The sequence below is a fragment of the Dipteris shenzhenensis genome, chromosome 16 (assembly GCF_047967505.1).
Source record: "Dipteris shenzhenensis isolate YYH24624 ecotype China chromosome 16, Dip_SZ_1.0, whole genome shotgun sequence".
NCBI classification, from domain to species: domain Eukaryota; kingdom Viridiplantae; phylum Streptophyta; class Polypodiopsida; order Gleicheniales; family Dipteridaceae; genus Dipteris; species Dipteris shenzhenensis.
This window is the reverse complement of record NC_141611.1, coordinates 38,635,472-38,657,505: the sequence shown is the minus strand read 5'-3', so window position 1 is coordinate 38,657,505 and position 22,034 is coordinate 38,635,472. Positions and strand designations below refer to the sequence as shown.

Sequence of the window (22,034 nt, the reverse complement as noted above, 5' to 3'; positions counted from 1 at the left end):
TTAACTTTAGAAGTTGAGGTGGCTAGGAAGATGACTTCGCAGGATCAGATTTGTGATGTCACCTATAGATGGGCTAGGCATGCTAGGTGGATCTCTCCTTTTGCAAGAGCCAGTTTGAGCTCTCAACCCCCTTCCCCTTGTTAGCCTCCGTCTGACCCCCTCCTTGTTGCCCCTCATCATTTGGCCTTGCTTTCCTTGGCCCTCCTCCTTGTAGGATTGAATGAGAGGGAGAGAGAGTGCAGGTAGCAAAGAGTCGCACGAGTCTTAGCCGTCAAAACTAGGATGATGAAAAATCTAAGTACAAGGTACTTGTACCTAGACCTAGGACTAAGTGTCCTAGGTGTCACATAGGACTAAGTGTCCTATGTGGCCTAAAAGGCACTAACACCACAAGTGCCTACAAGGCACATACCATGGTCTATAGGGCATCACTAGAACCACCAGAAGATGGCCTACAAACCCCCCTTCATGGGATGGGCTGAAGTACTCTGGAAACGTCTCAGAATACCTGGTATTTTCTGGTCATGGTGGCACATGTTCATCCAAAAGGATATAGCCACCTATGAATGTACAAGGGATGTCAGATCATGTAACAAAGGGAACCAAGTGTAAAGCCTGTCGGAAGACTTCGAACTTGGGACGAGGAAGTGCCTTTGTAAACATATCTGCTATGTTGTCCTCTGTGGGAAGATAGGACAATTCTATGTCTCCTGCTGACAACCGCTACCGAACATAATGATAGTGAACTTCAATATGCTTGGTACGCGCATGAAACACTGGGTTACGCGCAATGGCCAAAGCACTCTGGCTGTCAGTGTAGACAATAGTGGAGGATGTCTGGCAAATACCAAGATCTGTAAGTAACTATCGAAGCCAAACACACTCTACTGTAGCGGTGAAAGCTGCCCTGTACTCAGCCTCACAGCTAGACGTGGCAACTGTTGGTTGCTTCTTGCTGAGCCAAGAGATACATGAATTGCCAAGCAAAAAACAATTGCTAGTATGTGACACTCTGGTGTCGGAACATCCTGCCCAGTCACTATCCGTGTAAGCATGCATGGTAAGTGAACCCTGATCACCATAGAAGAGGGCTAAATCTTGAGTGCCTCTGAGATATCTGAAGACTCTCTTTACTGCCTTCCAATGCTGTGAACTGGGCATGTGCATGAATCTGCTGAGCTGAGATACTGCATATTTATTGGTTACAGCCAGGAGAGCAGAGGGTATCGGTTATATCAACCTTTGCGTGTTTGTGTGGACCTTTGCAGCCTTCTCAGTCCTGGAGAAGGCCTTCTGGTGACAAGCTTCTGGTGTGACATAAATAAATAAGGCATCCAACAGCCTGTTGATAAAGAGTGATATCACATGGTGGGGTCCCATCATGAGCTGAGAATTTGAAGCCAGGGTCCACTGGAGTAGAGATTGGCTTGCAATCCTCAAACTGAAAACGATCAAGGAGCTGTCCAATATACTTGGACTGAGACATCATGATACCCCCCTCAACATGAGCAAACTGAATGCCCAAATAATAATGGAGCCGTCCCATGTCTGACATGTCAAAAATCTGCTGCAAATCAGGCTTGAAAGCTGCAATTTGCTGAGTATCTGGGCCCGTGATGAGCATATCATCCACATATCAAATCAGTACTAAAAAATCAGATCCACTCCCACGGACATAAAGAGTGGGTTTTGTGGGACTATTCTGAAAACCAAGGGATAGTAAGTGTGCATGAATTTTGGCATACCATGCCCTGGGTGCCTGCTTCAAACCATAAAGGGATTTTCTAAGCCGGCATACCTTATTTTCAGAATTAACAACCTCAAAGCCAGGAGGTTGTGTGACATAGACTTCTTCTTGCAGATCCCCATGAAGAAAAGCAGTCTTGATGTCAAGTTGGTGCACTTGCCAATGATGATGGGCTGCAATGATGATGGGCTGCAATGATGATGGGCTGCAATGGCAATGACACATCTAATGGTAGTTATCCAGGATGTGGGAGCAAATGTCTCCTCAAAGTCAATGCCTTGTTGTTGGGCATACCCTTTTGCAACAAGACGGGCTTTGTATCGATCTATGCTGCCATCAGATTTCTTTTTTAATTTGTAGACCCACCGCGTTCCAATGGCATGCTTGCCGGGAGGGAGATCTACTAATTCCCATGTGTCATTTTTGGCAATAGATTGTAACTCATCTCTCATTGCATCCATCCACTTTTTGCTGTCAAAAGCATCTTTATGGCACAGAGGCTCTTCATTGCAAGCTGTTGCAAGGAGTGCAACATCTGGGAACTTGCCTTTGCTGTCTATTGACAGCTCTTTCTTCAATGACTGCATCATGAGTAGTGGGATCATTTTGTGCCGGAAGAGAAACCTGCAAATCAGCATGAGGTTGTGTCTGATTATTGCTTAGTGGAGGGCCTGCAGGAGGCTCATGTTGCTGGTCAAAATCCTCTTCTGATGATGGCAGAGGTAACCAAGATTCAAAGGCATCAAACATGTCAACATCTGGCTTTGCTTTGCAGTCCACAAGAGGAGAAGCTGAATGTTCAGCAAAGATTACATCTCTACTGACAATAATCTTCCCAGTATTTGGTTGATATAACCGATACCCTGTGCTCTCCTGGCTGTAACCAATAAATATGCATTTGATTGCCTTGTCATCAAGCTTATGTCTCAGCTAAGATGGTACATGAACATATGCAAGAGACCCAAAAACTCTCATGTGTGAAAGTGAAGGCTTCCTGCCTTTCCATGCTTCATAAGGTGTAATAGTCTTCAATGCCCGTGTAGGTGATCTATTCAGCACATAGTTGGCACACAATACTGCATCAAGCCAAAATTTATTGGGCAAAGACTTGGCCTTAAGCATGCATCTGGCCATCTCCATTGTGGACCTGTTTTTCCTTTTAGAAATAGGATTCTGCTGAGGAGTGTAAGGAGTAGTGCATGAGTGAATAATGCCCCGTGAAGACAGAAATGCATCAAACTCCTTTGACATATACTCTCCCCCCCTATCTGTGTTGAGGGTGACAAGCTTGCATCCTCATTCATTCTCAACCATATTTAGCCATCTCTGAAAGCATAAGAAAACTTCAGATTTGGCCTTTAAAGGATATACCCAGCAATATCTTGTGAAATCATCAATGAGAGTCCTGAAATACTTATACCCCCCAATGGCATTTGTTCTCATTGGGTCACAGACATCAGTGTGTACTAGCTGTAATTTCCTTTGTGAGAGTTTTGGACAATTCTTTTGAAAAGGAAATCGATGCATCTTACCCAAAAAACAACCCTCACACACATGTTTGGAAACTGTGTGAGTCTGAGGTACATCATTTGCCATCTGCTGTGAATGTAGCTTTGCAAGAGCTCTATAATTGAGATGGCCCATTCTCTCATGCCAAAGATGACTTTTAGCAAGCTGTGAATCTGAAAAGCCAATGCTTCAATAGAAAGTGCAGCTGAATGATGATCAAGGTGATAAAGCCCTTTTTGCAAAGTGCCGGTGAGAACTATGGCATTGTCATCACGAAGATCATAAACTAGACATCTGTAGCCATCAAAAATCACTCTGAAACCTGAAGTAGCAATTGTTGAAATTGAAATCAAGTTGACTTCAATGCCAGGCACAAAAAGAACATTTGTCAGAGTGACAGGATGGCTTGAAATGGATGTGAGCTGCACATCTCCAACTCCTTTTACAGCATATGAAGCATTATTAGCACATGTAATAGTCCCCCCTCAAGGTGCATCATCTAAAGAAAGAAACAACTGTCTGCAAGAAGTGACATGCTTGGAAGCACCACTAGCAAAGTACCAGGACTGAGCATCATTAGCAGTAAAGAACGCATCAGCTTTGGATGGATCAAATGAGCAATGGACAGCCCATGCCCAATCATCCTGAAGAGCATGTGCATGTGAAGCATCTTCTGGCTCATGGGATTCAATAGCATGAGAGGCATTAACTGTCAATCCTGCTTTCTTTTTCTCTGAAGCAATGCGCTTCCTGCATTCTGAAATGTCATGTCCAGGCTTGCGACAATAGTTGCATCTTTTCTTCTTTACCTTATCTGCTGTATTTTTAGATGCATGGGAGGAATTGCTGCTGCTATGCGCAGATTTTGGCTTGCCCATAGGCTTGGAAGCCTTGCCTCTTCCTATTTGCTGTGAAGCAAATGCATGATCAGGAATAATGGCTTGTCTATTAGCTCCTCGCTCCTCGCTTCCGCTCCCGCTCAGCCCGCTTAGCCCCCCGCTCCCCTCAGCCACCCCTCGCTCCCCTCAGCCTGCTCAGCCCCTCGCCCCTCGCTCCCGCTCAGCCCCCCTTCTCGCAACCCCACCCCCCCTTCTCGCTCCTTGCTCCCGCTCAGCCCCTCGCTCCCCTCAGCCACCCCTCGCTCCCCGCTACCCCCTCGCTCAGCCACCACCCACCTCCCTCCCTCCTTTTTCGTTCATCCACCGCCCCCCCCCTTCCCCTTCTTCTCTGCTCCCCTCGCCACATTTTTTTTTTTGGGAAAAAAAAATGGAAACCACCACCACCTTTATAATTTATTAAAAAATAAAATAAAATAAAAAACCTTGCCATCTTAGCCTCTCCTCCTTCTCCACCTCTTGGTTGCCTCTCCACTTCAGGCTTCCGCACTACCTCTCCACCACCTCGCATTGGACGTGCCGGTGTGCTCCCATCATGAGCTGAAAATTTGAAGCCAGGGTCCACAGGAGTAGAGATTGGCTTGCAATCCTCAAACTGAAAATGATCAAGGAGCTGTCCAATATACTTGGACCGTGTCATCATAATACCCTCCTCAACATGAGCAAACTCAATGCCCAAATAATAGTGCAGCTGTCCCATGTCTGACACTTCAAAAGCTTGCTGCAAATCAGCCTTGAAAGCTGCAGTATGCTGAGTATCAGGGCCAGTGATCAGCATGTCATCCACATATAAAATTAGCACTAAAAAATCAGATCCACTCCCACGGACATAAAGAGTGGGCTCTGTTGGGCTATTCTGAAAACCAAGGGACAATAAGTGTGCATGAATTTTGGCATACCATGCCCTGGGTGCCTGCTTCAAACCGTAAAGGGCTTTTTGCAGCCGGCATACCTTGTTTTCAGAGCCAACAACCTCAAAGCCAGGAGGTTGTGTCACATAAACTTCTTCCTGCAGATCCCCATGAAGAAAGGCAGTCTTGATGTCAAGCTGGTGCACTTGCCAATGGTGATGGGCTGCAATGGCAATGACACATCTGATGTAGTAATCCCGGAAGTGGGAGCAAAGGTCTCCTCAAAGTCAATGCCTTGTTGTTGGGCATACCCTTTTTCAACAAGACGGGCTTTTTGTCGATCTATGCTGCCATCAGATTTCCTTTTTAATTTGTAGACCCACCGGGTACCAATGGCATGCTTGCCAGGAGGTAGATCTACTAATTCCCATGTGTCATTTTTGGCAATAGATTGTAGCTCAGCTCTCATTGCATCCATCCACTCTTTGCTATCAAAAGCATCTTTATGGCACAAAGGCTCTTCATTGCAAGCTGTAGCAAGGAGTGCAAACTCAAGAAAGTGACCATGCATTTGTCTATTCCCTGATCTTGTCCGGGCAGCAGGAGGTTGATCTTGTTTGCTGTCCCTCAGTGTGTCAAGAAGCCATCTGGGAACTTGTCTTTGCTGTCTATTGACAGCTCTTTCTTCAATCACTGCATCATGAATATTCCGATCATTTGGTGCTGGAAGAGGAACCTGCAAATCAGCATGTGTTGCTGGCTGATCATTACTTGTTGGAGGGCCTGCAGGAGGCTCATGTTGCTGGTCAAAGTCCCCCCCTGAGGGAAGAAGAGGTAACCAAGAGTCAAAGGCATCAAACATGTCAACTTCTGACTTAGCTTTGCAGTCCACAAGAGGAGAAGTTGAATGTTCAGCAAAGATTACATCTCTACTGACAATAATCTTCCCAGTATTTGGTTGGTACAACCGATACCCTCTGCTCTCGTGGCTGTAACCAATAAATATGCATTTGATTGCCTTATCATCAAGCTTAGGTCTCAGCTGAGATAGTACATGGACATATGCAAGAGACCCAAAAACTCTCATGTGTGAAAGTGAAGGCTTGCTGCCTTTCCATGCTCCATAAGGTGTAACAGCCCTCAATGCCCTTGTAGGTGTTCTATTCAGCACATAGTTAGCACACATCATTGCATCAAGCTAAAATTTATTGGGCAAGGACTTGGCCTTAAGCATGCATCTGACCATCTCCATAGTGGACCTGTTCTTTCTTTCAGGAACATGATTATGCTGAGGAGTGTAAGGAGTAGTGCATGAGTGAACAATGCCCCGTGAAGACAAAAATGCATCAAACTCCTTTGACATATACTCTCCCCCCCTATCTGTGTTGAGGGTGACAAGCTTGCATCCTGATTCATTCTCAACCATATTTAGCCACCTCTGAAAGCATGAGAACACTTAAGATTTGGCTTTTAAAGCATATACCCAGCAATATCTTGTGAAGTCATCAATTAGAGTCATGAAATACTTGTACCCATCGATGGCATTTGTCCTCATTGGGCCACAGACATCACTGTGTACTACCTGCAATTTCCTTTGTGAGAATTTTGGACAATCTTTTTGAAAAGGAAACCGATGCATCTTACCCAAAAGACAACCCTCACACACATGTTTGGAAATTGTGTGAGTTTGAGGTACATCATTTGCCATGCCCTATGAATGTAACTTGGCAAGAGCTCTATAATTTAGATGACCCATTCTCTCATGCCAAAGATGAGTTTCCGCAGGCTGTGAATCTGAAATAGCAAATGCTTCAATAGAAAGTGCAGTTGAGTGATAATCAAGGTGAAAAAGCCCCTTTTTCAAAGTGCCAGTGAGAACTATGGCATTGTCATCACGAAGATCATATACTAGGCATCTGTATCCATCAAAAATCACTCTGAAACCTGAAGTGGCAATTGATGAAATTGAAATCAAGTTGACTTCAATTCCATGCACAAAAAGAACATTTGTCAAAGTGACAGGATGGCTTGAAATGGATGTGAGCTGCACATTTCCAATTCCTTTTACAGCATAGGAAGCATTATTGGCACATGTGACAGTCCCCCCTCGAGGTGCATTAGCCAAGGAATGAAACAATTGTTTGCAAGAGGTTACGTGCTTGGAAGCACCACTATCAAAATACCAAGCTGAGCATCATTAGCAGAAAAGAATGCATCAACTTTGGAGGGATCAAAAGAGCAATGGACAGCCCATGCCCAGTCATCTTGGAGAGCATGTGCATGTGAGGCATCTGCTGGCTCATGGGATTCAATTGCATGTGAGGCATTTACTGTCAATCCTGCTTTCTTCTTCTCTGAAGCAATGCGCTTCCTGCATTGTGAAATTTCATGCCCTGGCTTGCGACAATAATTGCATCTTTTCTTCTTTGACTTATTTGTTGTATTTTGAGATACATTGGAGGAATTGCCACTGTTAGGTGCATATTTAGGCTTGCCCATAGGCTTGGAAGCCTTGCCTTTTCCTTGCTGCTGTGAAGCAAATGCATGATCAGGAATAGTAGCTTGCCTATTAGCACGACTTTGCTCTTCCTGCAAAAGCAAAGTGACTAATTGATCAAATGAGTAGTGATCAAGATTTCCATTGGCTACAAGTTTAAGGGTTGTAGCAAACCCTTGATATGTGTCTGGCAGTCCATTCAATGTAGTGCTAACAAGCTGAGAATTAGGCACCACTTCATCAATATTTGCAAGTTGCTCCATGAGGTCCTTGACCTTTGTTAAATATGTATCCATTGAGTTACTTTCTTGCATGTTGAGTTCCTGCAAATATGCAACCCGTGCCTCATTGCGAAGCTGATAAAGAGAAGCTAGCTTATCCCAAGCATCCTTTGCTGTCCTGCATGACCGGATGTGTGGAATAATGATTCTCTTGCATGATAAGGCAATACATGCATGTGCATTTGAATCTCTAGAGTCCCATTTAATCTGATCTCGATCCTGAGTAGGAGGAGTAGTGACAGGAGTACTAGAGGAAGGAGAGTCGGGAAGATTTCCCCCTGGAGGAGTGCCAGTAGTAGGGGCATTCACTTGAGCATTGGATGGCCTCAAATCAATACCTGAAACAATATTCCAAAAGTTTCTTGCAACTAGAATATGCTTCATAAGGTAGGATAGTTGGTGCCATCCAACTTATCATCTTCACGGAGAACGCCAAACGAATCATTGTTGTTGCCAGCCATTGTAAATAGCACAAGTAAAAGTGCAATGACCAATTGATGCAAAAATAGCCTCAAGGCCTTCAATTGCAAATGTGACCAAATGAGAGCTGAATCAAAGAAAGATCACTGCAAATAGAAGCTAAGGCAAAAGACCCACAATCTGAAAGGCCAAAATGGCCAAAAAGAGGGCAAATGTGGAAAAGCCCCAAAGTAAGCTGCAACTTTGTAAATGTGACCAAATGTCTTGCAATGTCTTGCAATTTCTTGTCAATTTCACTGAAAACCGCCAATTTACTATCAAAGCAGGTAAATGTCACTGCTATTTGAGCAAATGTGGCAAAATAACCTGCAAATCTGCAAATCTTCCAAAGGCCTTGTCCTTTGCAAAATTGAAGCTCAATGTAAAAAGCCCCAATTTCTAAAGGGCAAATTGTAGCAAAAGAGGGCAAATTGAGAAAAAGGCTCCAAAAATTGCTGCAAATTGGCAATATGATGTCAAAGCACTCAAAAATCCCGAATTTGGAATGAAATTGAGCCAACAAAGGGCAAATATTGCAAAAGCCCCAAAATTTGACGATTCCTGTTGTGTTGATTGTAAAGCCCCAAATTTGACGATTGTTGCTATGCTGATTGCATAGTATGACGATTTGCAAGCAAGGATAACACTTGTACGACACGTTTCATGTAGAAATCATCAACACGTTGTTGTATGGTGACTTGCACAAAGATGGCGTCGATGCTTGCATATAGATGGTTGAAACTCATGCTTGTGTGCAATGGTTGAAACTCACGATTGCTAACGGCATTGTATACAAACAGGCATAAATGATGACTGACGAAGACACAATGCTGGTGGCGACAGAAGCATCGATGAGCAGCTCCTTTGTGCGTGGCACTGGGCAGCGTGAAGTAGTTGACGCAGATCTGTACCTTGGCAACAAATCAGTATGGGCAAGCGTGAACGTGTTGTACGGCGCCTATTATACGGAGTGTACCCCAGAAGCGTGTGTATGGATGACCAAGGCTAAGCCACAAATCTGTATGACACTTCCATGCAGGGATGCATATTTGCAACAGATTTGTACACAGGGTTGTATGAGCTGCCGTGGTATGGTTGACGCAGGTACGTTGTACGTCTGTACGGATGACTGCTGTTGCAGCTAGAGTACGTACAGGGGTGTATGGCGTGAGCTTGAAGAGCAGCAGGGGTCGAGGCAAAGTAAGGGGAGTAGGAGCCCAGCGTAATGAACGTGCTCTGATACCACACTAGGCTCAAGGAAGCGAAAGGAGGTACAAGAGTGGAGCAAAGTGCTGAAAGCCGTCACATCAACAACTAGAGAAAGAGAGTACAAAGTACAAAATAAAAGGGAACCCTAGGACAGTGTCCACTAGTACTAGGTGTCATAAGACACTAAAAGTACTAGGTGACCTAAGTGCCAATAACTAAAGCTACATGGCACATACCAGTGTTGAGAGAGAAGAAGAAGAGACGATAGACACACCAAATAGACTCCCAAAGACTGATTCATATTGATCACTAGTTACACATATATAGGTGAGACTTGGTTCAAGTTAGGGCAAGCTATATATAGCTCTAACACTCCCACTCAAACAAAGGTCTCCAAGCTACTCACCATGCTGGTCCTTTAGTTTTTTGCTACCTTGCCGTCCGCTCCCTTGTGGATTGGCAGAATCCTGCTTAGTTGCCATTTTGGGGGTAAGCCCTCGTCTAAATCCTTATTCATGATCTCTGTAAGCATCTTCTTTGTCTTTTACCTTTTCAGCATTTTATCCACTAAACCTTGTGTGTTTGGGGCGTTAGCTTTTTCAGCCCTTTTTCCACGTCTTGTTCTGTGATGGCATTATTTGTTGATTTGAGAGACTAGTCATGATTTCCCCATCTCTCTCATAGAGGTCTTTGACAATGATGCTTTCCTCTCCCGCTGGCTGCTGCCATGTAGCTTCTGGAAAACTCTTCTGGGTTCTGTTTAAGCTCCTCAAAAATCTCAAGTTGTTTGCTCGAGAAAGTCCTTTTTCTTGTTTCATACCATTTGTTTGTAAGCTCTAGCCTACCCTCTTTCTGATCTGTTTTGCTGTTTTCCATGCTTTGTCTGCTGTTTTGCCTTCCTGGTCATATGAGTGATTGCAGGGCATGCCTTTACTTCTCCCCTTGCTTTTTGTGAAGCAATCGGGTGGGCTTTTTGCAGTATTTTTGTCAGGCATTTATCCATTGCTTGGCATGTGTGAGGCCTCTGACATTGTGATATTTCTGCTTCTAACTTCTGCTCATATATGTGGGCTTTTTTATAATCCATTCTCAGCATGAGATGTGCATTATTTTCTGATTTTCTGCGTGGCTATCTCTGAGATGCATGGCGGAAACATCTAGGTGGCAGGTTGAGGCTCGGGGTCCAAAAGTGCTTGCTTGGTGTTGCTAGGTGTGGTCTCCTTGGTTGCTATCGTCTTGGACCCTCCAAGGTCTACCCCTCGATCTTGAAGTATTCCAAATTATGTCTTGCATTTTGGCTTATTATCACATAGTTGAATCACGCTTGGCCCTTGAGGAGTGTTGCATGTATATCCCCCCCCGTGTCTTTGAAAAATTATATGCCACATCCAGATGGGTCTCTTCCCTCAGTTGTAAAAATGTCTTGCATTGAGCCTATTCTTGCATTAAAATCCCTTGCCAGAATAAATGTACAGTCTTTGGAAAACTTTGCTATATCCTCTCCTAGATGCATGAGAGGGTCCTTTGGTGATACATGGTAGTTGTGCTTGTAGATGTGTGATTGTGGTGGTGCAAAATAGCATGTTGCCAATCGAATATTTTCTTCCTTTGTCATTATCTCTACCCACCTTGGTTGATTTCTCTGATGTCTTGGGGTTATACGAGGTGGGGGCGGTTGCGGGTCCACCAAATCCTCTTCCTTAAGAGCTATGCAATTATCAACATGCGCCGAACCAAGATGTCGACCATTACTTGATTCATTTCTGTGAATTGTGAAACCATTGGAGAGCAGATTTACATCCGGAGATCCCACCCAAAATGATTAAGGAGAGATTTGTTGTAGGCCTTAAGCCGGATCTTAGATTGAAAGTGGAACTGAAGAACCCTCTTCGCTTTGATGAGGCAGTAAGGTATGCATTGAAGCTGCTCTGGGTGCCAGAGAAGAGCTAGTACTTCCTCCCCCGCCAAAGGACCAGGTGACTCTTTGAAAGAGAACCTCCAGGAGATGGTTGAATTACTGAAGAATATGAGCTTGAATATGTTGGGGTACAAGTTGAGGGGAGACGTTCAAGCTGCCCTGTTCAAAATGTGAAAGGTCTTATGGATTACGTGGTTGATTGTTTGGGCTAAGGGTTCAAACAGAAGGGATTTCATTTCCAGATCTTGAGAATGTGTATGGAAGCAATGATAGTCAACATGGTTAGGTCCCAAAAAACCTCAACGCCATTGTACTTGTAAGACCTCATGCTTGTCAAATGAAAACAGAACTTTAAAATTCTTTGTATGATAATGCCATAATGTTCGTCTTGGAGAGATTCCTTGAGAAACCACTCTGAAGTGGTTTGAGAAGGATGATATGAAGACCACATAGAGAAGAATTGCGTTGAGGATGCCAACTAGTAGAGGACTTCACCCTCATACTCTAGAATCCATCTTTCCAATGGGTCAACTTACAGCCACAAAAAGTGTGGGAGTGACAGCCCTGGAAGGGCTGATAACATAGCCAGTGCATTCCTTGAATCTACAAATAAATAGTTTCTCCTTGAAATGTTTCACCTCACTTTCCAAAAGTGCAGATGGGTATAGTCAAAACGTTTCTGCAAGATAGCCCTTAGACTTTTTAATCCTGTGAACTATCCAATACAAATCTTCACTATTTTAGTGTATGCGATCATAGACCCAAAATTCTGTGATATTCAGCTTGCAAGTATTCACTCTACCCATCCTCATCTTATAGGTGTCATCTTGGATTTATCTCAATCTGCTGGTGAAGGAAGATGAGGCCTGAGGTATGATGCCAATGCTTACATTCTTCTGTGTAGGGTCCTCTTAAAGAGAGCTTGCATAGGCTTCCCTGATCTGTGTATTGAATATGGCAATGGATGATTTTTTTTGAAAAAGCCTCCACCAAAAATCCACCAAGTTGCTACTCTAAAGCAGGGAGAGCATGGTCTTGTCATTGATCAGAAACCTCCCTTTCTTTCTTCTAGCCACTTGTGTGTACACCCACTTGGCCTCCCATACTGTTATGTGGTCAAGCCATTGAGCCTGCATGGTCTGATGCCTATACACAGGATAAATGCCGAAGTGTAGATTTGAAAACAGCTAGTATGCAGAAAGAGCCCTGTAAGGTCTCCACGGAAGAGCAGACCTATGTGGTCCTTCCAAAAAGGTCTTTTACTATATGTAGAAAACACGTGTCTGCCTGAAATTTCTATTAATGTTCTCATCTTTCTGGAAATGTTAAGCTCAGTGTTGGATTGAGTTGAAAGGAACTGGCTTACACTAAGTATATGCGTCCTTACATATTTGGTAATGTTATACCAATGATAGATAATATTCTGATATCTGGATATGTTCAATGTTAGAATCTGACCTACAGTGAATGTGAGCGTTTTCGGTTTAGAGTAGGCTCTGTTTGTTCAGACGAAAGCCATGAACCATATTGCTGTGCATTTTCACTTATCCACATGAGAGTTCTTACTGAGAAATGAACTTCATAGCTTGAACCCTATGGGCAGAACTATGACAGTGTTATAGGAAGATACCTGAGCAGAACTGTGTGGTGAATAATTTGTTGTTTGTATATTTTAAAATATTGACATAGGAAGACGTACTAAGGGTGGCTGCAAAGTTGGATTCTATGAAATGCCCAACTGCGGGTAGCTGTAGACTAGGATAACGTTGTACGCTCAATAATACTGTTGGAGTAGAAGTTGTCAAATGCTGGCAGTCATAAAAGCATTTCTATCTCATTTATACAGACGGATACAGAGGAGAACATGCCTGTGAGATTCAACGGATAGATGGGACTTAATAAGTCCTTCTTGCTGTTTGGGGATATTATATCTTCTGGTGTTTTCATTTTTATGTGAAATTCGCTTGGTCTGCTATGGGGAACTAGCTACACATAGTGTGTGTACTTCTTTAAGTCAATCCTGAATATGTGCCAGTGGTATTTGGTGCATTGGTGCAGTGGAGCGATTTTGGAGGATGCATATACTGCTCTTGGTTGTGGACACTCATTTGGCGGTGGAACCTTAAGACGAGTAACAGACACGGTATGCCCTTTCTTAAAGATCTGTTTCATCTGATGAAAAATGTTTCCAGGAAATATCTGGGGATACTGACATATGCAGTTTTAATCTCAAAACCTTAGCTCGTCTACATGAACATGTTTGAAAAGATTTCTAGGAGTGTCAAAACAAAGACTTTCATTGTACAGTGGAATGTAAATACAGCAGTTTGTGAAATGTTTTTCGCAGGTTTCTCATAGAAATGTTTTGAGATCTGCCCAGGGTTTCACTAATGAATGCGTAAAATATAGTATACAATAACATTATGAATGTGTAAAATATTGTATACAATAAGATCTATTATCAATATTGCGGCTGTAGGGACAGCCCGAGCATTGGGGAAACAGTGGAGGCACAGATAGCTGCCATGCAATCAGCTTTCGCAGGAGACTTCCAGATGGTTGGATGTCGCGAAACGGGAGCCTGCGAAGGCCACCGTTTCGGCCACCATCCTGGAGAGAGAGCTAATAAGGCTCTCAACAATAGAGTCCGGGGGATCCCTTGCACACCTTCCATTGCCATCGATGATGCGAACATCTTCGTGGCTTCTACCCTAGGAGTCCTGGAATGGGACCCCACCTGAGAGCAGCCTCTTTTCATCCGATTTAGGGACACTTAGCTGACAGTGGCTCTTGCAGCCTCTTTTCATCCGATTTAGGGACACATGCAACCATCTCTACGGGATCACCCCCACATCTACATGGATGAGGACCTCACACCTTTGCAGGTAGAGGAGAGGTGCACTGTTTTACTACAGACCGGAGACATGGCCGATGGGTGTGACAGTGGCTCTTGTCCAATGCAGGGCCATAGCTAGGAGACCACATGGACCACACAAACTGAGCTGCCAGCCCTCTATCATAGGTTTTATGCCACTGTCATTGTGCTCTCCCTTTGGCTTGATTCCTTTGTCAACATCTAGAGGACCATCATAGTGATGCTACACCATGGCTTTCATTCTCTCGTGGGCTCAGACATTTTATGTACTAGTGTTTCTATTGTTTATGTTGTATTTGTCTTGGGTGTAGATGCCTGCTTAGAGGCTCTACCATTGCGCTCCTTATATGTGGTTTTTTCAGTCTGATAGATCCTTTGGTCTTTTGAAGACTTTTAAGAAACACACACACACACACACACACACACACACACACACACATGCACGCACGCACGCACAGTTTGAGCGACTGGGACTCCACATGGATAGACTCCCCCCCTTCGAGTATAGTGTTCACACACACTTTTTTTTTGTGTAAAACCGAGATACTTATATTCACACACACACACACACACACACACACACACACACACACACACACACACACACACAGACTCACACACACGTGTGCACACGCATGCACGCACGCACAGTTTGAGCGACTGGGACTCCACATGGATAGACTCCCCCCCTTCGAGTATAGTGTTGACGCGTTGTAGCGGGAGACAGACTATCCTCACTCTCTCTCCTTCTCAATACTAACTGCAACTGCAAGATGATGCACTTAATACACAGTGAGCTGTGGATGTGAATGAGAGAATCAGAGGGACAGAATGTAGTGGACCGAAGAGGAAATAGATACAACTGAATAATGAATGCCGAAAGGGCTGAATACAACTGTATGAAGGGGCTGAAACCCTCATTGCAAAACTGGAAGACTAGACTACCTAGAGGAGGTGAATCCTCACTAGATCCCTGAAGAGGCTGAGGCTACCCTGCTGGTTTGTTGCAGGGAGGCCTGACTCTGTTGCTCTGAAGGCTTGAAGGCATGAGGAGTGGATGAAGAATGAGGCTTATGGATAATATGAGTCACTAATTGCATTGCTTGCTTAACCACACGAGACACCGACGCTAACTTCCCCATGTCCTTCATCATTAAATCAAGAGAGTGAAGAGCGCAAGGGGTTCATATAATCTTGGGATACTTCTCCTCAAGGAGACTTCTTGTCCTCTTGCAATTGGAACGGTTGTCAATGCTGACTACACCACATTGTCCTCTTGCAATCTGAGAAGTTGTCAATGGTGACTGCACCACATTGTCTGAATATGGCTTCATGTCCACTCCCCTATGATGTGAAGGCTGGCATGCAAAGCATCAACCCACTACAAGTCACTATGATATTAATCATGTACCTCCTCTTTGTGCCACTTCATCCATTGATACCGACCCAAAACCTCCTTGAGTTGTTCCAATTCTTTATTGATCAATCCATCTTCCTTCGCAGAGGTGTGGTGTGGAGAGCCTTGGAACTAGCAAGTGCAAGATATGGTGCTCTTGCTTTAGTTAAATAACTTGTAGGTAGGAGTTCTTGCAACATGAAAGAGAATACTGCAAGAAAAGAAAAGACGGTCCTCTGCATTTTCAGCCTCTTGCTTTAGTGTGCCCAAGAGCATGCATAGGAGTGACTCGGAGTAGATGTTGGCCCACTTGTCCTCTTGGTAGGAGGCCGTGGACTTGCCATGGTAGTGAAAAGCCCAACATATATGGATGGCGTGGAGACAAGTAGAGGATCAATAGGTGTACTCTCATGTACCTGTGAGTATGCTCATGTCTCTCATTGTGACAGTGTAATGCACCCAAATCCCTTGCTTCCGTGGTATCTAAATGAGATGATATAATTGTTGCTCTATGTCCTCTCTCTCTTTTTTGGCTTCATTAACACCTTAGCTTGAACAATTTGAGTCATGACTTAAAGATAGAGGAAGGATCAAATCGTCACATATTTGGATGGGTTACCTCCATGTGCGATGAAGATCCCCTCGGGGAATGGCATGGCAACTCTTTGTACCACAGCCTCCCTCCCATACAAGTGTGCTTGAAACTTGAGGGGCTGATCCACTCAACGTCTTTGCACAAAACTTGCATACTCTTCTTTGTGCCAGATGTGCCATCTCTCTCTATTAAAACAGCATCCTGCCATGCATGATGCCTTGTGCTTCCACTTCTTGAGGCCATGGTAGATTGTAGCTTGTAGGATTCAAGAAATAAAGTTGGGAGAGAATGGGAATTTGGGATCAAGCCTCAAGGGAAGATATGAGATAAGAATAGTTGAAGCAAAGAGGGAGAGAGATGGGATGAAGAAGCGAGAGAATCACAGGCCCAAAATGGAGGAGCTAGGAGGGAGAACTAGCTAGCTAGCTGTTAGAACAGCCAGCTTGGGCTTCCAAAAGCCCGTATCTGACAGGTAGGGCTGCAATGTCCACCAAATAGGAGAGGGAAGGTGAGATGAGGTGTGGAGGATAGGTGCTGATGCTGGATGGAGCAGAAAAAATGTGCCGAACAAATGCATAAAAGAGGTGCCATGGGAGTTTGTATGTGCAACCGTTCCTAGATGTCTTGCGGAATACTGTGCTATTTGGTAGAAACGTTTTTGAACGAAATGTTCTATGGGTTTAGCAGGTGTAGAACACATCTTTCGTCACACAATTTTCCGTTAACGGCAGTACTAATGCATGGTGTCTTTATATTCCCATTCTTTACTTCATTTGCACTATTATGCTTCCTCGCATGGTACAAAAGGGGCTGCTGTAATGCTTTCTTGCGTGGGTACAAACGTGGCTGCTTGCCCATCTAGTAGTATCTGGACCATCTCTGGTCGGTGTTACTTGCATTGCACTTGATGGGGTTGGTATTACCAACATTGCACTGGTTGGTTCTAACATATATACACTTTTGCCTATGCTCTTTACTTTGCTGACTAGGGTGGAGTATGAGGCCAAAGTTAAACCAATGTGGTTGACTCTCTGGCTAATGCTTGGAGTAGCTAAGGATTATGACTCAAGTTGTGAGCAACGATATTGTGGGCTTTGGGGCAGCTTCACTAGCGCGTAGCCCAATGACTTCGCTCGTCAGGCTGAAATGTCCGCAACGAGATTGAGCGGCGGGTTTGGGTCGTTCCCTAGGTTGTCGCTGTTTGGAGGCGTGATAGTTTGCACCCATAAGTTAAGATACATAGCTATATGCAGGAGAGGGAGAGAAAGACATGTGGGCTGAGGCAAAGGGCACGCTAGGGCTATGCTGAGCTAAAGAGCTCAAGAGCTTGAAGGCAAACTCAAAACAAAACAAAAAAGAAAATTGAACCTTGAGACTAGAAGCCAAAACTCGGCACTGTGTTGGCTCTCGGTGGGTAACAAAGATATCTCAGATCAGCCTCTATCGAGCTGTCTCTCGATGTGGCGGAGGGTGTGGTCTCCTCGACCTTTGTGTTCGATGGGCTATGTGAAGGGTGACGCCTCATCTTTGGCGGTGTCCTTTGAGGAGAGCTGAGATAGGCCGGCCCTCGATCGTGCGTGCTTTGCCGGCCCTCGATCGTGCATGCTTTGGTAGCCTCTGAATTCCTCTCGTGGTTGTCACGTCCGATCACGTGCGATACGTACAGTTCGATATTAGTGCAGTACTAAAAGAACTAAAAAATCTTGAGTGTACATTCGATACCAAAAAAGAAGAAGATATTCTAGAGTTTTAGAATAAGTACTTGTACAAGCTTTTCTTGAATGAATATGCAATGCTTAGAAAATGTACATGACTTCATTCTTGAAACACAAACATGCTACATAGGTGCAAAAAGACCGAAGATGTATCATGACTCATGATTCATGTCAAAATAATTAAAGATATATCTTTACTAAAAGTAGTTGTGACATAAAGTAGTGATTACAAAAAGGGGGACCAAGGTCCAATATAGATGCAAAATTGTTTACAAAATTTTTTACTAGAGGCAAGAGTCTAGGACATAGGTCCTAGGTACTCGTATCATTGTCAAATCCAGAACTATGATCATTCTCACTAGAGCTTCTAGCAAGGGAAAAGTTTTTGGTTTAGAGAAAAGCTTGCTTTAAGGTTCCAATGATGATGAGGATCCATGACACCCTCACTAAGAACATTGCCCTTTTGATCATACTCCTGCTCTCTAGCCAAAGGGGTGTCCTCAGCAACTGTTGTGGTCGATGTGCTCCTAAAGCCGTGCCTCACATAGGTTAGGGGACCAGGTGGCCCTGGTGTCCTAACACGGGCTGTGGATGCTCTGCCACCACGAGTGCAAATAGGGACCCTTCTCAAAGTACGAGATTGCGTGACACTCGTCGATCTATTTCCTCCATCTCCAAGTAGAGGTCCTTGAATGGTCATGCTCTGGATTGCGCTCTCTAGTTACACTCCTAAGCTTATTTACCGTTAGCTTGCACTCATCCATTCACCTAAAAATTTGAGGTGTGGGTTGTAGTTAGACCTTAGGCTTACAACTTACAAGTGTCAAGTACCATTGTGCACAAGTATATACTAGCTCTCCTTCGTAGGTGACACCTACATGTTTATTACGTTACCCAATCACCATTATTTTTGTCTTATCTATGTTAACCAGCATTCCCGAGTGTTTGCAAAATTTTCTCAATGTATCTAAGTGTGCTTGCAACTTCTCCCTGCTCTTTGTGAGGAATACCACATCATCTGCATAGATAAACATTGCCAAAGCATATCCCACAATCTGCACACTCTGCCTGCTATGTATCTACATCCACTCTTCTAGATCATAAATAAAGAGGCCAAAAAGTGTTGGTGAGAGGGGGCACCCTTGCTTCACCCCTATATTGCTGCTTATGACAACTATTCATGAGAGTTGACCATTCATGATGTGTGTGCTGGAGAGAGAGAGAGAGAGAGAGAGAGAGAGAGAGAGAGAGTTGACCATTTCATGATCTGTGCAGCACACATGTACGGCTTGTGGTGCGGCTGTTGACATTGACCGCATGATTCCCAACTTTGGTAAGTTATGCCAACCTTTCAAGAAATAGGTGCTTTGAGTGAATGGGAGTGATAGATTGCTCCAGGCAATGAAGCCTTCCTTTCATGTATGCACTACTATGCCCGTGCAGTGTTATGAATCCCTCCAAACAGACCATTTTGTCATTATTACTCACTTAAATCAAGGGAAAGGTCTCATGAAACTTCCTTAAATTAATCCCCACTTATATTTTTAGGGCTACATTCTTAGAAGGCAAAATGTGGTGGTTGCATGCATATCTGCTCTCTAAAGTGAACCCTCACCTGAGTGTAACATAACTGATTGAAGCATCCCTTTTTTGGGGGCTGAAATTTGCTCTTGTCAGCATTGAGAGCTGCTGCTGCGGCATTTAAACGTGAAGAGAATAGGAGGCAGTTGCAAAATGCATCCCGAAAGCGCAGGAAAGAGTGGGGTGAGCAGGATGACAGGATAAAACGATTAAAAGTATGCTCCCCTTCCTCCCTGTTGTCCTTTTTAGTTTAAATTAAAAAGAGATATTTCACATTTTTTGTGTCTTGACTAATTAAGATTTTGGATACCTTAATGGGTATGTTGATCCTGCACAAATCCTAGGAAAATGTGGGCTCACCAACGAATAATGATAGTCCCCGCCATGTCAAAGGAGTGCAATATCCATTTAATGTGAATGAGAAGGTCGTCATCAAGGTATGTCTCTCTGAAAGTAGACCTTTGTTTCGCTGTTCTCTCTTGAGCTATTCTCTCTTGAGTTAATGGAGTGAGCAGATACCAGTTGCATAATTCAATGCTCACTAGTGGTGCTATAGTGAATGAACCTGATATGTGTGGTTTTAGTATGTTTGGCTGAAGGTCTTGTTACATAATGCAAACATTAGTGCTACTGCAGTCTGCTTAATTTTAAGGCTATGAAAGGCAGCTTAATGTTCTTTAAAATGGTTATTGGATATTGCAGGGAAATAAGAGGACACCAGAAAAGTTTGTAGGAAGAGAAGCGATTGTGACATCTCAGTGTCTCAATGGCTGGTAACTCTCGTTGAATTAATGTCCTTTCCTTTTTAAGTGATATATCACATGCTGATTTTAACTGAATTTTCTGCCTCAGGTACTTGCTTAGGACATTGGACAATGGTGAAAGTGTTCGCTTGCAATATCGATCGTTACAGAAATGCATGGCTGATCGCAATGGTGTAAAGGAGGATTGTATACAGCAACATGCTAGTCAACAGATCAACAGCTGAAGCTGAGCAGGTGGTATCCTTGGAAGTGCTGATTTCCCCAAACAAGTGTCTCCTACAGACCAGATCAGGGTGGCTGCAAGTTCGTTCTGTATATACAAAATGTGTTTATTGACAGTTATCCAGCCACATCTGATTTACGAGTTTACAGCCTCAGTGGAGAAGATTATCATTTGCAACTAACCTAACTGGCTACAGATCATACATTTCTTTTCCAAATCTGTCATGAATATTAGCAGTGGTGAGATGCTAATCAGCTTGAAAATCAGGCTGATTTTCAGTGTGGTGTCTGTTCAGGGCTAGAGGCTTCTGATTTGGATGCTGCTTTAGATTTGAAGGGTTTGGACTGGGCCGTGCCTGCAGCTTCGCAAAGGTCCTTGGATTAAGTCCATTGATCAGTCTCTGCTACCCTATGTCGGTTCAACAGCTACATAGAGCCCTTCAAGTTTGATCATGTGAAAGGAATATCGGATAGAAGCATGGCTAATCTGAGCTAAAGCTGGGCTATGATGCCTGGATTGATTACCTTTTCTGGTGTTGATATCCCTTACAGCTGTCCTTGAATTCACTCCATAGCAGCTGCGGCATATTGGGTAGAGTGTCCTGCTCAATAAATCCTTCCTCCTTTTTCTGATATTTAGTAGTATATTATAAGGCCGCCTTAGCAGCCCGGATATGTGTAGCATGTCTTTAAACACAGAAATAGTGTCACTTGTCCTCGTGAACAGTTGTTTTGAAGGTCAAGATATGGAGCATTTTTTGAGGTTCTACATCCTAGTTTAGTTATCCAGGTGGCGATTTTGAGCATTTGCCATAAACCTTACCCACCACGTAGTAGACAATGGCAATTAAAATGGGTTCAGTGCAGTTGTGAAGCTTGGGTGATGCAATAGAGCAGCAAGTGATGTCCTCCAACATGTTGCTTATTTTTGACATGATACGTTTACTTCCCTTAGTTTCCTAATTGCAGTGTTGTGAATTTTATAATTATGATATTTGTAGTTCATGGGAAAACATTATATGAAACACAAAATCATTCACAAAAACTGCAGATCGAATCTCGGGAAATGGAATGCATTTTATCAATAATTTGATGGACAAATGATTAGAGTTTCGCATCTATGGGCCTGTTTTCTAGTAAAATAATGAATTCTGGCTTATGGCAGGATAATTGTACAATTTATAAGTGTTCTAGATTTAGTCGTTTTATATTTTTTAAAGATGTTCTCGATAATAATTGTAATACATTCTGCTACTAATCTAAGGCCTTTGCCTGTGTAGTATTCCAGTGGAGGGTTAAACAAATTAGGAGTCTATATATGCTTTAATCTTTTCGAAACTTTTACAAGAAACTAGTGCCTCTTTCAAATTAAAGCTCTTCAATAGATGAGGATCTTATACATCTTTATTCTTTCAAGTCCGTCCTGGTTTTGACTAGCTTTTCCTTCACCTTGGCTTGAGGAGGTAGTGTGTTAGCCTATATTTTTAGGATGGCTGTCTCCCTGCCCTTCCTTACCTGC

The 22,034-nt window shown here is 43.6% G+C and overlaps 1 protein-coding gene across 2 annotated transcripts in view; it reads left to right on the top strand.

Annotated features, from left to right (window-relative positions):
• LOC147892929 (RING/U-box superfamily protein) overlaps nucleotides 1–21,605 on the top strand; it is a 57,381-nt gene extending 35,776 nt beyond the window's left edge. Inside the window, exons 7-13 of one of the 2 annotated variants that reach the window (XM_087387029.1) lie at nucleotides 13,426–13,510; nucleotides 19,224–19,281; nucleotides 19,626–19,744; nucleotides 19,874–19,966; nucleotides 20,232–20,302; nucleotides 20,382–20,527; nucleotides 20,812–21,605. In XM_087387029.1, the coding sequence (XP_087243155.1) occupies nucleotides 13,426–13,510; nucleotides 19,224–19,281; nucleotides 19,626–19,744; nucleotides 19,874–19,966; nucleotides 20,232–20,302; nucleotides 20,382–20,517 (562 nt within the window). In that variant the 3' untranslated portion in view covers nucleotides 20,518–20,527; nucleotides 20,812–21,605. Of the gene's footprint in view, nucleotides 1–13,425; nucleotides 13,511–19,223; nucleotides 19,282–19,625; nucleotides 19,745–19,873; nucleotides 19,967–20,231; nucleotides 20,303–20,381 lie in introns of both variants that reach the window. The other variant, XM_087387028.1, reaches the window with a different exon arrangement.
• The last annotated feature ends 429 nt before the right edge of the window (nucleotides 21,606–22,034 follow it).